Raw genomic sequence first — 17,004 nt, 5'->3', positions numbered from 1 at the left:
CATCTGCCAGTTCCCTCAGGACCCGTGGATGTATCTTATCAGGTCCCATGGACTTGTGCACTTTCAGGTTCCTCAGGTGGTCTCACAGTTGATCCTCACCTACAGTGGGCGGTTCTTCACTTTCCCAATCCTCGCCTTTACATTCTGTGTCATGGGCAGTGCGGCTGCACTCCTTGCCAGTGAAGACTGAGGCAAAAAAGTCATTTAGGACTTCAGCTCTGTCTCTGTCCCGGGTAACCAGTTCTTGCTTTTTCTTACAGAGAGGGCCCACGTTTTCCCTAGTCTTTCTTTTCTCTCTGACATACTTAAAGAAGGATTTTTTGTTTGTCTCAATGTTCCTGGCCAGATTTAGTTCTATCTGGGCTTTAGCTTGCCTAACCCGATCCCTGGCTGCTCTGTATTCCTCCCAGGCTACCTGTCCCTGTTTCCACTCCCTATAGGGCTCCTTTTTCCTTTTGGTCATGTCCAGGAGCTCCTTGTTCATCTTGTTTACACAAGACCAATTAGAGGTATATAAACAGAGTTTCATTTGGAACATTTTTGTTTTCAGTCAGGAACAACTGGTATGTGTCAGACTTCTTATAAGCTTTTTAGTAAGCTCACTGTCCAATATTATAAAGTTCTTCAATCATTTCATTACATAGTGCAGAGCCTTAAGATGATGTTGTAGGGTCTCAAGTGGCTGAGTCTCCACAACTTAGTGAATTATCCTTCTTACTTGAGATGTGGTAAATCATCATGCCTACTTATAGTTGGGGTATTTAACTTCCTTTCATTTCAAGGAATTGGGTGCATGACTGGTTTAGAGATTTTTGGAAATCCTAGTGCATGTATTGCTGTCTGAAAACTCTTCTAAGCCTGGCCTAGTGTCTTTAATACTGTACCTGCTACTAGGGAGAGTTAACATTTTGCATTTTTTGAAATGCCAGTGTAAGAATACTGAACTCCACAACATGTCTTGGATTATCTTTTTTTTTTGTTGTTGTTGTTGTTGTTGTACAGCAGCCAAGAAGATTTTTTTTTTCTTGTATAATTCCTATGGATTATAATTATCTGTCATTATAAATCTTTTTATAGTAAAACTGTCTGGTTTAGAAATTCAGATGGCACTGTCATTATCTTTCATAGAGAGCTATCTATAATTTTGTAGTTACATATTCTGTTCCTTTACACTCACTGAAGTTATAATTATTTTGCAGTCTCTTTGCAAGCAAAATGTTTCACTCGTGGTGGTACTGATGAGTAGTAAATAGTTCAGTCTTCTCTTGGTTTCAATCTCTTTATCTTGGTAGTGTAACATGTCATTTTTCAAAGACTCCAAAGTCCTGAGTTATCTGCATGTTGTTATTCTGTAACACTCAACACACAGTTACTGAAAGCTTGATTATGATTAGAAGGAAATCAGCCAAAATACACAGAAAGTAAAAGGGCTTCATTTATAAATTTTATTCTGTCACTTTTTCTTCTTCAGTATTATCCAGATTAATTTGAACAGTTTCTCAGTTTATCTATTTTCAATCTCCAGGGTAAAATAAATAAAATACACCTCTAATACAAATGTACGTATGTTGTAGTTACAGTAGGGTTTCTTCAGAGGGATTGAAATGATTCCCCTGACGTAAATATGTTTCACACCGGATCACTACACCCTCCCATGTGGTAACCTATCATCTCAAGCTGTAATGATCCCTTACCCTTGTTGACGTTAGCAAACTTTTCCTCTGGGGCATTTTCTTTTGTTTCTTTTGTCAGCTGGTCTAAAGAGAAGAAAACTGCTCAGTCTTGATTTTCCTGCAGATGTTGAGGATTTTACTGCAAAGTTCAGTAACATGACATTTGTTTTCAATGTAGTCAGAGACACAGAAACAAGAAAATCAGGCAGGCTGCAGAGCTTCTTGTTCTACTTTAGATTCTCTATAGCAGATAAACACTGGAATCTGAAAATTTTGAACAACTTCAGAAGACTGTGATCGCTTACAATTTTATTATGTGGACATGTTTTTGCCTAAAAAAAATGCTCTGTGCTTCTAAACAGAAGGAGGTGAAAATCCAGTAAACAAAAAGGTAGGGATGAGAAAAAAATGGGAAGAATTAAAGGGAAAAACTGTAGTAAAAACGTTGGTATCTGATGCTCTTTTTCCCCAAGGTAAGTGTAAGATTACGTTTTTCCCAACAAGTGTAAGATTATTATATTCTCTTGCTGTCACTGAGCCATATGCAGTATTTCCTGCTCCAGAAGCTGAGATTTCTTGGCCTGTTTGGGCCAACAAACCTTTGAAGCCTCACTCCATGCCAGGGATGGGAACTTCATGGCGCTGAGCTGTGCGCTCTGTGATCCCATCCCTTGCCTTGTAGGGCTGAGAGTGGGGGATGAACAGTATACAGATGTTGGGGAAGGAGGAGTAAGTGCCTTTCCTTGAAATTCTCCAGACAGCTTATCAGTCAGGAAGAGATATTCATGGACTAGGAATGAACAAACGAAACCCAAGAGGCCCAGCAGCGTCCAAAGAGGATGCATAGTCATATATGTTTTTAAAATATCCAAGTGTCTTGCAATGGACAAGATCCAACGTGGCTTTCTTGGGTTGTTGGAGCTTTGTAGGACCTGCTTTGAGTAGTGTTCTCTTATAATGATCTCCTTCAGCCCTGAATCACTACACGTAACAGGAATGCTGTGACATTTAATACATAAAAGCATTTCTGGTTTCCAATGCATACTGTAGCAGTTCTATTGATTTCAATGGAATTGCTTAAGGTATATGTCTGAGTAGTATTTGAGCCAACAGCGATGTAATTTTTTCCTTGTCATTGAAAACAACTGCTGAACACTAAAACTTCAACCTTTGTGCAGTATATTTGAAACATATTCAAAATTGAAGGAATAGGTCTATTCTGTAGTGAGAGAACAGCTTAGTAGTGTTAATGCTGTTTCTGAAATACCTCAACTGCAGTAAACTTTAGGGATACCTTATACTCAGAAACCAGCAGGGTTCTGGGACCAAAAAATAGGAGAAAATCAAGTTAGATTTAACAAGATTGTTACTGAAATTGTACTGGATGAGAGACTTCCTTCACCAAACATGTTTGCAAGACCTCTAATCAATTTTGAAGAAAGCTGCCTGCAACTGCTAGTGCAGTGAATGCCAAACAGAACTGAGTGTCAGGCAAGAAAAATGGTAGGTATAGGCAAAAAAGTATAGCTGTAAAGTGGTAAGGATGAAAAAAAATATAGGTTGTTATACATGCTCTTGAGCCTATTGTCTAGTGGCTGTATTCCAGTAATAAGCAACCATGATTGCAGCTTGTTGACTGATAAGATAGATGAACTAACCAATTTAACACTCTCTTCATTCAACAGCCACGTTGAATAGGATATGAAGTCATAGGCTAATTACCATAAAACACAACTGTAGACTTTCTTGGTGAAGTACATTCACTGCTGGAAACTATTAAGTTTCTTCCTGGTGGTCAGAGACCAGGTTCCAACATGATTTTTGCTGAGGTGTATTCAACTTGAGAGACTTTTACAGAATTATATGAAACTTTTAGCTGATGTGGGGAAGATATCATTCCACAAGTTCAGAGGCATATCCATCATCCTGCTATTTAAACAGAAGTGAGAAGGTAAGTCTATGTTAATTATAAAGCAACTTCCTTGATCATAATTTTGTGGAAACACCCTGCTTAGATTATCCTAAAATGTCACATCAAATATACAGTTGAGAATTTTTTGTCCATGGATATGGAAAGTGCGGAGCTACTATCAGTATGCTTTGTACTGCTAAGCAATTTCAGAAACAAGAGCAAAATCTGGATCTTCCGTATGCCTTGGTATTCTCACAAGGGCTGGTGATACTTTCAGATGGTCCTTTTTGGGAAATTTTCTGGCCAGAATAAGTTGTCCTGCAAAATTGCTCCAAATGTTTCGTCAGTTTTGTGAGTGCTAAGACCACAGAAAACAATGAGCTTCCATACATGCAGGTGTCTCTACTAAAGTAAAATGCACCGTCTTCTGGCTCCTATTTTGTGTAGTGCCCTGTTTGCCTATATGCAAAGGAGTGTATAAAAATTTTAGGACACCTGGCAGACCATATGTTTCTCTGCCTACCATCTGCAATGAAGTCTTGGTTCAGGACTTATTTATTTTCTGATCCGTGTTAATTTGTTGTTTAAGAAGAGGAAGAATGGAGCATCCTTTTTCAGGAACTTTTAAAAACGTGGGTCTTACTGTTGATGTAAAAAGCTAGAATTCATTTTTTGTCCTGCTTCAAGGAAAGAAATCTAGTGTGCCACCAGGGATCAATACTAATGAATATTCCCTTTCGGTGTCTAAATCTATGTCTAAACAAACTGTCTAAGTTTGTTTTCTGTGAAGTAACATTACAAGCGCTTCTGAATTGTGAAATAAATCCATACAGTTGAAGGCAGGAGAGCTGTTCAGGTGTTCTGAGTGAGATTGTGCATTAAGAAGCAAGAAGATTTTTGAATGACTGCTTTAGCATTTCCATTATATATGTGTGATAGTTGCTGTTTTAGGAAACTCACCCTCAGCTAAGGTGTTTTTGCAAGTTCTTACAAATTCAGTGGAGGCATAAGCTGCCAGATGCAACGTGTCTAAAATAAGGATGCAGAATCTCTCAAACAAGGATGCTAATTGCAACTAAAATAGACTGACCAACTTGTCTGATTGGTGCTGTTCTACCACAGAAACAAATTAAACCTGGTAAACTTTATTTCATGGTGGTGAGATCAGTCTTTAACCAATCTACACTTATTGATGTGGAATTTCTATTCACGTGTGGGTGTATGACACTTCTCGAGGGGAAAAAAAGCAGCAAAGATATTTATGCTGGTCTAATTGCATTCCAGACAACTTGTGTCTTATTAGCTGAAGGAAAAGGAGCCTAAAGCAAATTTTAAAAAGAAAAATTATTAGGTCAATCTGACATCTGCTGTGTGGGAAAACATTCCTTGGGAAAATGTGACTGTACAGCTATCTGGAATCTCATAAACAGAATTAGTCCTAAGCATTTGTTTGCTGTCATCAACAACAATGGTGGACCATTTAATGTAGTATTTAACTACACAGAACAAAGAACAGCATAAGACCAGGGAGAAAGTGCAATATTGTTTTTCCAAAAGAGTTCCTGTGATAAAACTAACTAGGCATTAGAATTATTGTTTCCTTGATAAATGCATCAGAGTATCATATCTGAAATGTTGAAAGCTTGCTTTGCATGAAAGTTGTCTTTGTGACCACTCTGGCTTATCATTTTGCAATTCTTGGAAGATCTTTCACTTTTTTTTTTTTTTTAAAGCATGTGTAGAAATACAAGTACGAAATGAGATTATTTTCTTAATGTACAAAATAAAATCTGAATTTTTGCTATTAAATGAATTATTATACAATTTAACACTCCTTCACATGTTAACCTCCCAAAAAGACAACCCCAACCCAAAACCTGGCCTCATGTATATTGTGCCAAATACCAAACCTAGCCTCATTTATACTGTGCCAAATGCCAAACCTTCTGTGGAGTTCTTTTTCTGCCTCTTCCCTTTCTTGTTTTTGTCTTCTTCCTATCTTGCTTGTCTTGGTTTAGTGTGGAAGCTTTCCCAGATGGATGTTGTCTTTAATTACCATACCAATTACTATGCATATCTGTAGTGTGCTGTGCACTTGTTAATTAGAATTGTACAGGTAGTAAAGCTGAGGTATTAAAGTCTGTTAAATTGTAATTTTGTTCTTAAAACCCAAATCTTTTCATGGAACTCTTCTCATTCTTCCATGCCTCCTCCTGATGTCATTAACCTCTGAAGGGACCTTTTTAAATAGTAATGTTTGCAAAGTTGCCAAGATAAAAACAAGTGTAACTTTATTCCTGTGACCTAGGATAGTTACCTGGTTTTAAAAGTTTAGAAAGTGAACCATTTTCTGCACATTTGGTGGGCTGAACCAGCTCCCTGTGGTGTAGAAGAACATTATTGCTGGTGCAAGGGTTTTGGTCTGCAAACTTGGTGTACAGTGGTGGGGGGAAGACCTTGAAATTTAGTCCGTTCCCCACAGCTTGCTGGTTTGCCAGTTGCGGTGTCAGTGTATGCTTATGCTCAGATTAACAACACATTAACATAAAGGAGTTTATAACATCAGCTAAACCAGGGCGTTCTGCTAGTGCCTAGTCACTGGTGCTTGCCTAGTGCTTCTGGAGGATAAAATTACCTCTTGCTCGGGTCGTGTGCTCTTCTGAGCTGCTCCCAGCACACTGCTGCTGACTACCTCACTGTGCATCAGGCCACATTAAGAATCTTGGTATTAAAAATACAGCTTGCAACAGCCTCAACAGCCCTGCAGCCAAGTTAATGTATATGTGTGCAGTGATTTCTTTTCAAGAGTTCATTGCTTTATTTTTGAAACTTTTAAGAACAATGTTGGCATATTCAGAGTTCTAAAACTAAGTCATACATGTTTCTTGTACTACTTTGTGTTAATAATTACATCAGGTATCACAAAAAAATAACATGATCCTCCTAAATTCTATGAACGGCAGTACTACCGACAAATGAAATTGAGAGGGTGACACTCATGTGTCGTGGTTGACTGTATTTCACAGAATCACAAAATGGTCAGGGTTGAAAGGGACCTCTGGAGATCATCTAGTCCACCCCCCCTGCCACAGCAGGGTCACCTACAACAGGTTGCACAGGAGGGTGTCCAGGTGCATTTTGAGTGTCTCCAGAGTGGGAGACTCCACAGCCTCTCTGGGCAGCCTGTTCCAGTGCTCTGTCACCCTCAAAGTAAAGAAGTTCCTCCTCATGTTAAGATGGAACTTCCTATGTTCAAGTTTGTGCCTGTTACCTCTTGTCCTGTCACTGGGCACCACTGAAAAAAGACTGGTCCTAACCTCCTGGCACCCTCCCTTTAAGTATTTGTAAGCATTAATAAGATCCCCCCATAACCTTCTTTTCTCTAAAGAGACCCAAGTCCCTCAGGCTTTCCTCATATCAGAGATGTTCTAATCCCCTAGTCATCTTTGTAGCCCTTTGCTGGACCCTCTCCAGCAGATCCCTGTCTTTCTTGACCTGGGGAGCCCAGAACTGGACGCAGTACTCCAGATGCAGCCTCACCAGGGCAGAGTAGAGGTGGGGGGGGGGATGACCTCCTTCGACCTACTGGCCACACTCTTCTTGATGCACCCCAGGATGCCATTGGCCTTCTTGGCTGCCAGGGCACATTGCCGGCATGGTCATCCTGTTGTCCACCAGGACTCCCAGGTCCCTTTCCCCAGAGCTGCTCTCCAGGAGGTCAGTGTCAGCCACTCCTCCCAGTTTTGTGTCATCAGCAAACTTGCTGATGGTACACTCTATCCCTTCATCCAGGTCATTGATGACTATATTGAACAGGACTGGACCTAGTACTGACCCCTGAGGGACACTACTTGTTACTGACCTCCAACTAGACTCTGCACCACTAACCATAACCCTCTGAGCTCTATCTGTCAGCCACTGTTCAATCCACCCCACTGTCCATTCATCTAACCCACACTTAATAAGCTTGCCTGCGAGGCTAATGTGGGAGACACTGTTGAAAGCCTCGCTGAAGTCAAGGTAGACAACATCCACTGCCCTCACCTCATCCACCCATCCAGTAACGCCATCATAGAAGGCTATCAGATTAGTCAGACATGACTTCCCCTTGGTGAATCCATGTTGACTACTTCTAATAACTTTCTTTTCATCCAGGTGCTTTGAGATGGTACCCAGAACAAGCTGTTTCATCATCTTTCCAGGGATGGAGGTGAGGCTGACTGGCCTGTAGTTTCCTGTGTCTTCCTTCTTACCCTTTTTGAAAACTGGAGTGACATTGACTTTCCTCCAGTCCTCAGGCACCTCGCCTGTTCTCCAGGACCTTTCAAAGATGATGGAGAGCAGCCCAGCAATGACTTCCCCCAGCTTCTTCAGCACTCGAGGGTGCATCCCATCAGGCCCCATGGACTTGTGGATATCCAGTTTACCTAACCGATCTCTAACTTGCTCCTCATCAACCAAGGGAAAGTCTTGCTTCCTCCAGACTTTCTCTGTTACCCGCGAAGTCTGGATCTCCCGAGGACTGGCCCGAACAGTGAAGACAGAAGCAAAGAAGGCATTCAGCAACTCTGCCTTCTCTGCATCATCTGTCACCACAGCACCTGTCTCGTTCAACAGCAGGCCCACGTTTTCCCTAGTTTTCCTTTTGTCTCCTATATACTTAAAGAAAACCTTCCTATTGGCCTTGACATCCCTTGCCAGGTTCAATTCCAAGGCTGCCTTGGCTTTCCTTGTTTCATCCCTGCATACTCTTCCCAAGCAGTCAGCCCCTTCTTCCACCTATTGTAAACTCGCTTCTTCCACCTGAGCTTTTTCAGAAGGTCCCTGCTCAGCCATGCAGGTCTCCTTCCCTTGCCTGATTTCTTGCTCTTCAGGATGCACTGATCCTGAGCTTGGAGGAAGTGATGCTTAAATAGCATAATATTTGATGTCTAAAGAAAAAGTGAACTCCAACTGAAAAGTCTCTAGTGGCTGGACCATTTGTATGATCTCTTTCACAAACACTTGCTTTCTCCCAGGGTGTTTATTTCCCTCAGTGCTGACACTAATAAGGCTTTTCCCCTATCTGGCTGTTTTCCCGTGCAATATGCTATAATAAATGGAGACCTTTATACTCAAGCTCAGAATTTTTCTATGAGATTTAACTCTATAGCAAGCTGCTATCTATTGATGTACTTAATGTCTCTGAGTTTATTTTAATGGTTAATCTGCTTCTTTAAAAGCTTCATGTTTTACAGGGATGGAACTTGATTTACAAACAAGAGATTGGTGTGTTTGTACCTTTTAAACCAACAGAATTCGTGGCTTTTAAATAAACAGGAGTATGCAAATTGAGGGTATTTTTCATCAGCCCCCTGTTAGTTTCATATATTAACTAATCCTGTATTTTGGCTATTAAAATAATTTGTGGGAAAAGCTGCTGTTCCAATGTTCTCTGTATTTAGCTGCAAAAATGAAGTCATAAGGGAAATACCATACTCTGTGCTGTGGATAAAACTGCAGCAAAGTGGTGCCAGCACTGAGGTATACGTGTGTACCTGGGCCTTAAAGACTGCATCTCCAGAAAAGCAACTTATTTCACTCACGTTTCTTCCTTTGTTCTTGGGGGGGAAAAGAAAAAGGCATCTTGTCAGGCCTTTGATTGCTTTTAATATGGAAAATTATTTTCTAGCTCATTGTGTAGTGATTTAACTTCCATCTAGATGTATTAACAGAGTATTTGATGCTATTTTTTCCCTTCTCCCCCTCATCTTTTGCTTTCCTCGTTCCCCTAAAAATATCTCCTGTTTTTCCCACTGATTCATAATCCCTGAATTGCAAACCTTATCTGTGGAGCTCTAATACCAAACTTCCCAAACACTTTGTTTATCTTTCTTCTGAAAAAAAATGACATATTTATTATATCTTTTTTTATTCTGAAAAATGATTGTCTCTGATAATTGCTCCATAAAACTTAACTTTATTGCATGTCATAGGTGTTACTTTTTCCTTCCTGATCTCTTAGCATATTTCTTTTAATTTCCTCACAGAAAGAAATCAAAAGTTTTTTTTTTATGTAATCACCATCTGCCCATTTTCATGTCTTGTACCCAGCAAAATGAACCCAGACGTGGACAGGGTCTTCCTATGTTACCTTTATACAACTTCTTAATAAAAGAGTTATTCCTTTATTATAAATATAGGAAGTAACAATGAATCGCAAGGCAGGAGTGAAGCCTGTGTATCTCATGCTATACAAATTAAAGCATAGTATTATATATGTGTGGGAAGTTTCATGTTGCATTGACGGCATTTGTAACATCTTGCTCAGAATATGACATTGCATTGTTAAGGATCTCCAAGAATAAGAAGTCATTAATTGCTCTTTCTGATATTGGAGGGCTTTTTTTTTTTTTATGGTTGCCCAAATAGAGACTATGTAGACTTATACTGCGTCGTAAGCTTTAGATTTGGTGCATTTAACCTATCCTCTGTCTATCACTGGAATTTGCAGTGGCAGTTATGTCTCGCAATGGTGTGAAAGCCATAGGATTGTGATGGTAGTCGTTTATACTTGATACATTACAATAAATCCCTTTTGTTACAGTAGAAGGAGATAACTAGTATGATTTACCCATGTTTTTCAGCATATACATACATGATTTGGTAAGAGGATGCAGGGTTGAAGGTAATTTGAAAAATGAGGTGGGTTTTTTATTAGGGTAGGAAGTTATTCAGGGTGCTAAAAGTATTGAGTACCTGGGAGATAAAACAGCTGACAAAGTTAATACTGATAAATGCTGACTGCTTTACATGGGGGAAGATGTTTCTAATTTTACATATATAGTAGTGGGCTCTTAATTGGTTGTTAGCACTCTGGAGAGACATATTGGTATTACAAAATTTAAATGTTTAAAAATGTTAGCCCAATGTTTAGTAACTGTCAAGAAACAGGTTAAATGTTAGGAATTATTCCTTTCAAATAGAGAGCAGACTCCTAAATAATCCCCGTGTCATTCAGTAAGTGTTTTAACTGAGCTGCAGTATTACCTGTAGTGCTGGACTTCCTGTCCTGGAAGGATGCAGAGGGATAGAGGAGGCAGGACTGGGGAGAATGACCAGCAGTGCTGAGTGGCTTGCTTGGCACCAGCAGCAAACCAGACCAGACTTCTCAAGCCAGGAACGGTTTTGATGGGGTGTGAAGCAGAGAAGGGCTCGTTCAAGAGATTTGTAGAATCACAGGCTCCATAGATAAGCTGAGTGGAGGGCACCGGATGAAATTCATAATATGCAGATTCAAAATAAAATAGAGATAGTTTTTCTCATAATATGTTTTTATTTAAACCACGGAACTCAGAGAACGTTGTGAATGCTGAAGGATGGTGCCTTGGGTTTAAACCACAAACAAACAAAATCTCACACACCTCGTATCCCCCGAAAGTGTGAGGAAGAAAACCCCATCCTAGTCTTTTAAACAGAAAAAAATATCGCCACTGGTTCAAGAGATGTTTGATCCATTGGTTACTGAAAACTGAGAGTATAGTCCAGGGAAAGTGTCATTATGTCATCACTCAGTTTTGTTGTTCACATCTTCCATTGCTCACTGTCAGTAGCAGAGATGGATTTTGAGTCTAGCTTTGGCTGTTTTTGTAACTGGTGTGTAGATTAATCTTGTCAAGGAAGATAACATCACTGAATGTTGCAGAGTATATGTTATACATTGCATTGCAAACAACAGAACCACATTAAATAGGGCAATTAAGTTTATGTCCATGTTCTGCATGTATAAATTACTAGTATATCATTTGACTGGGGGTGAAAGAAGACAATCATCACTGTGAATTATTATTATTTTTTTTTATATCACTCAATTTTGAGGAGAAATCTGTATGATTATCATAGAATCATAGAATGGTTTGGGTTGGAAGGGACCTTAAAGATCATCCTGTTCCAACCTCCCTGCCATGAGCAGGAACACCTACTAGACCAGGTTACTCAAAGCCCCATTCAAGCTGGCCTTCAACACCTCCAGTGATATGGCATCCACAGCTTCTCTGGGCAACCTGGGGCCAGTGTCTCACTACCCCCAGAGTAAAGATTTTCTTCCTATTATCTAATGTAAATCTACCCTCTTCCAGTTTGAAGCCATTCCCCCTCGTCCTATCAGTACACTCCCCAATAAAGAGTCCATCCCCATCTTTCCTGTGGGCCCTCTTTAAGTACTGGAAGGCTGCAATAATGTCTCCGCGGAGTCTTCTCTCCTCTAGGCTGAACAACCCCAACTCTCTCGGCCTGTCTTCATAGGAGAGGTGCTCCATCCTTCTGATCATCTTTGTGGCCCTTCTCTGGACCTGCTCCAACAGGTCCATGTCCTTCTGTTTGGGGCCCCAGAGCTGGACTAAGTACTCCAGTTGGGGTCTCATGAGAGCAGAGTAGAGGGGCAGAATCACCTCCCTTGACCTGCTGGACCTGCTTCTTTCGATGCAGCCCAGGATGCAGTTGGCCTTCTGGGCTGCAGATGCACATTGTCGGGTGATGTTGAGCTTCTCATCCACCAGCACCCCCAAGTCTTGTCCTCAGGGCTGCTCTTAATCCATTCTCTGCCCAGGCTGTATTTGTGCATGGGATTTCCCCAACCCAGGTGCAGGACCTTGCACTTGACCTTGTTGAACTTCGTGAGGTTTGCACAGGCCCAGCTCTCAAGCCTGCTCAGGTCACTCTGGACGGCATCCCTTCCCGCCAGAATACTGACCACTCTGCACAGCTTGGTGTCATTGGCAAACTTGCACTCAATCCCAATGCCAATATTGCTGACGAAGATGTTAAACAGCACCAGTCCCAATACCGACCCCTGATGAACGCCACTCATCACTGGTTTCCACTTGGACATCAAGCTGTTGACTGCAACTCTTTGGGTGTGGCCATCCAGCCAATTCCTTATCCACCAAGTGGTCCATCTGTCAAATTCATGTGTCTCCAATTTAGAGACAATGATGTTGTGTGGGACAGTGTCAAATGCTTTGCACAGGTCCAGGTAGATGATGTCAGGTGCTCTTCCTGTATCTGCCAATGCTGTAACCCCCTCGTAGAAGGCCACCAAATTTGTCAGACACGATCTGCCTTTAGTGAAGCCATGTTGGCTGTCTCCGATCACCTCTTTATTTTCCACGTGCCTTAGCAGAGTTTCCAGGAGGATCTGCTCCGTGGTCTTGCTGGGCACAGAGGTGAAACTGACCGGCCTGTAGTTCCCTGGGTCTTCCTTTTTAAAAATGGGGGTTATGTTTCCCCTTTTCCAGTCGGTGGGAACTTCACTGGACTGTCACAACTTCTCAAATGCGATGGACAGTGGCTTAGCAACTTCATCCACCAGTTCCCTCAGGACCTGCAGATGCATCTTATCAGGTCCCATGGATTTGTGCACCTTCAGGTTCTCTAGATGGTCTCGAACTTGATCTTCTGCAGTGCGTAGTTCTTCATTCTCCTTGCCTTTGCCTTCTGTGACTTGGGTGTTGTGGCTATAGCACTTGCTGATGAAGGCTGAGGCAAAAAAAGAGAGTTTGTTCATTGGGAATTGGGTCTTGAATATGTTTTCTAGAAAAAATTTTTTTGGCTTTGTTGCTTAAAAGTTCATCTTAAATGGCAAGATATGAAGAGCCTTTGCTGGTGATAACATTGAAATACTTTTAAATGTGTCCTTCCTAAGGGGCATCTTGAGATCCCTCCTTCACCTGGGGATGATTTTGGAGAAAATGTAGTGTATCTGCTGTTAAGCAACTTAGGTGGTACTATATCTGTATCTCACAGAGTTATCTGAAAATCCACTCAATGGAGATGTATTAAAATATGTGTAAATTAAGGGCCACAAATATAACCGTATGATTTTTCTCTGTGAGATCAGATCTATTTAGTGACTTAAAATTAATTTCCAAAGCATAGTAATTTGATTCTTAGTGTCAAATAAAAGGTTACAAATAGTTCCTTTCATGTTTTCAGAGACAGCTAACCAACTGTAGGTTTGTAAGTGTATGTTTAAGCTGCTTTTGGTGTATTTGAGCTGGAAGTTGGAAGTTCTCCCTGTGGCAGATACGTTCCTGCTGTATAACTACTTTCCGTTTATTTTCAGAAATATTGATCAATGTTTTAGCTAGTGCTTTGATATTGTACCTGTGTTTGTTTTTACATATTTAAATTATGAAAAAAATACATGAGAGTCTACTTTCATTTGAAATGACAAAGTATTATAGTATGTGTGTGTATATATATATAAAAAAATATAAAACCTTGTAATCTATGCTTTTAATGTGTTATGCCAGATCACATCAGTCACATTCTTTTATTCTTATGGTTGCAAGGCTTTTTTTCCACATCCAAGGAAGTCAACAGGAATAGGATCTTTGATCTTCAGAACAGAAAGTCTAAGTCTACTCACTAACATGCATATGTAAGATGTTGGTGGCATATATTTGGTAGCCGAGGGCCGCCTTCTCAGAAGAGAGTACTAATAATTGCCTTACAGAATTGGAATATAAATGTAGGCGAATGATACAGGACTTATTGGTTTAACTGGCCTGTGAATTGACTTTATGAAATGTAGGAAATATTTTATTGTTATTAAGTCAGGATAGAATTCCTCAATATTTTATCCTAATTTTAATTCATTTTTAGATTTAGAAGTGTAATAGATTGTAAATGCAGAGCGGTCTCAGGATATTTCAATTGCTTTTTTGAACCGTTTTAGAAAAGTTTTGTACAAAGGAGCAAAAATTGTTTGAAGTGCAGTATCTTTTTTTTTTTTTTTCCCATTCACTCTAGAAACTTCCCCGAATGCCTAATTGTTTGTTTTGTTTCCTCTTAGATGAATCGACTCCTAAAGAAGTCAGCAGGGTAAGTGCTGCTCTCTATCCCTTCCAAAAAGAAGTGTAGTCTCTGAGGCACACTGTTCACTTGAGATTATTTTTGTTCAGTCTCTGATCAAGATTTGATTCTATTCCCTGGACATGGTGGATCTCCAGAGAAAAAAAAATTGGTGTACTCACTGACTAGAGAACAGTTAATAAGGAAAATAAATATGAAGAACACTTGATTGGCTGTAAATAAATTAAAGGGTATTTTGCATTAACGAATTTAGAGTTCTCACAGTGCTATTTTCATGATCCAGTTTTAAAAAGGTACTTCATGGAAACCAGGAAAATCATGGGACTTTGAGCATAATGGCAGACTATTTAATCAGTGTTACTGCCTCAAGAGATGGCGAGCGTAAGAGGAAACAAGGGAAGGAATATGCCCTATCTAATAACTGCCTTTGAGATGTGCTGTGGTACAGATGAGCTAAATTCTTTAATTTGAAATATTTTGCACTCTACTGTATGGAATATAATTTAAAATCTTGAAAAACTTATTCAGTAATAAATTCCTAATTCTAGCTTTACATCTGATTGACTCTGTATCCTGCAGAATATCAGTCTGTGGCTGAGGACTAGTTAGGGGCATCTGTTAGAAACAAGTGCCTCTGCTGGGAATGACAAAAGATCAGTACAGGACAATCTGTTGCCCTCAGGATGTGTCCAGTCAGCCTGAAGCTCTCAAATGTTATTTCATATAAGGTGAAGGAGCCACTTACAGCTTTCTGAGGTGGAATCATAGTCCTGTTTTGCTCCTCTTCTTGAATGTCTTGCATAAACTATTTCATGTTCCCAAGAGAAACACAGTAGTGTCAGAAACATATTAAAAATAAGTCTGATTGAAAGACTGCAAAAGCTGGCTGGGTGGTCTTGCTCTCAGTAGAAGTCCTTTGGAAAATACTAGGGTCTGTAGGGAGTGGAAATGGGCTGGTAGTGGAAACCTCTGTTTGGTAACCCTGAGAGCAGAGGGCTGGCATAAGGGGGAACTGAAGTTGCCCTCTTACGAGACTATGAAAAAGAGATTAAATGATGTCTAAGATGAGTTTATTCAAGCAGAAATTCTCCATATAGATGATGTGCTGTGGATATAAAAGGGTATTGAGAATTTAGGTGAAAATTAATATTTTTTAGTAATTTATTAATTTATAACACTTTTTTTGGTCACCCCTTAGTATCCAGTGGTTGTGGCAGTTGAGTAAATACCTATTGGTGCAACCCTTTAAAGATTATTGTTATTAGTATATCTTTTTTTTTTTTTTACTTCAAAATAATTAAAAGTCTGCCTAAAAATATGAGAAGGCACAATTATTTCTGTGAAAGAAAGTTCCTTTTAATTGTTATTAATTTGGTAAATAGATCAACGTTTTACCTAAAACTCTGTAAAATGGAGTTACAAAACATATCTGGGTTACCACATTTGAGCTATTTAAAGAAAAAAAATAAAGCCCTGGAACCCTGAACCCCTCTGAGTCTGCCATGGCAGTCACCCCCTCTGTCTCTCAGACACGCTGGTCCCAGCCATCTCAGCCCCTCAAAGTCAGTGACTTAGAGTTTTCCTGAAGATGGATGGGCTGTCACTTCAAATCCTGGAGTCAGTGGGGTGCAGATGATACTTCAGATGTTCTAAAGCAAATGTTTTCTCCCCCCCCCTTTATTTTTTTTTACTATCAGTCATTGTGCACTTGGTGTGCACACTGTGCTACAGTATTTTTTTTCTAAAGTACAATACTTGAGGGCACTCAGTAATGCACCATGCTACAAGTGAACATGTTTGTTAGTTTATAATATTTTTTAATAATGCTCTATATAATAATGTAGACCTTTGATAATAGATCCTCTTTCTTCAGCAACAGCTCAAACAGATGCCATTTTAATTGAAATCTGAACATAAATTAGAATTTAAATTAGGAAAGTTCTGTACGTGAGTAATGTTTTTCAGACAAAAAGATGTGTTCATGCTGACTGAAGAGTTATGAGTTTTAAAGTCATTAAGTGTTACGTTTTTAATTCCTGAAAATGTTTGCAAGAAGATGATTATATCATAGGGAAGCAAAAATAAAGATTAGTGAAAGGAAATTTATTGCAGAATTAAATCACCAACTGGTTTATAATATTATATTAGTTCTGAACCAAGGTAGAAATACACTGAAAAAATGTGGTCTTTATTGCTCGATTTTTTTTCCCATCTTGCAATGTTGGGCAGAGTGAAAACATTAAAACATTCGTCGTCATATGCTGTGACATCAGTTGCTTCAATAGTCATCTTTTCTATTGTGCTTACACAGGACAACAGAATTAAATTGGGGGAGTATATTTTCTCCCCCCAAAAAGCCTGACCTTTTTATTTATAAACATACAAGATTATAAATTTTTTCTAGGGGCTCTGAATACTGAACTTGTCATTCATTTTCCTTTATTTTTTATCAGCAAGATGCAGTGGGGTGAATGGTGTCCAGATTTTTGAAAATAAAAATAAATCTTCTTGAAGTATTGGAAGGAAATTTTGGTATTTTCAAGGGTTTGTATTGCAGTTTCATGC

General features: G+C 39.6%; 1 protein-coding gene across 3 annotated transcripts in view; it reads left to right on the top strand.

Moving 5' to 3' along the window:
• The window catches only part of PDE10A (phosphodiesterase 10A), a 393,315-nt gene that overhangs the window by 300,140 nt on the left and 76,171 nt on the right, over window positions 1-17,004 (top strand). For all 3 annotated transcript variants that reach the window (XM_009891448.1, XM_009891449.1, XM_009891447.1), the window contains one exon: window positions 14,420-14,448. In XM_009891448.1, the coding sequence (XP_009889750.1) occupies window positions 14,420-14,448 (29 nt within the window). The remainder of the gene's footprint in view (window positions 1-14,419; window positions 14,449-17,004) is intronic.

Source organism: Charadrius vociferus, unplaced genomic scaffold (assembly GCF_000708025.1).
Source record: "Charadrius vociferus isolate BGI_N301 unplaced genomic scaffold, ASM70802v2 scaffold68, whole genome shotgun sequence".
NCBI classification, from domain to species: domain Eukaryota; kingdom Metazoa; phylum Chordata; class Aves; order Charadriiformes; family Charadriidae; genus Charadrius; species Charadrius vociferus.
The sequence above is the reverse complement of the archived record's forward strand: the minus strand, read 5'-3'. Positions and strand labels throughout refer to the sequence as shown.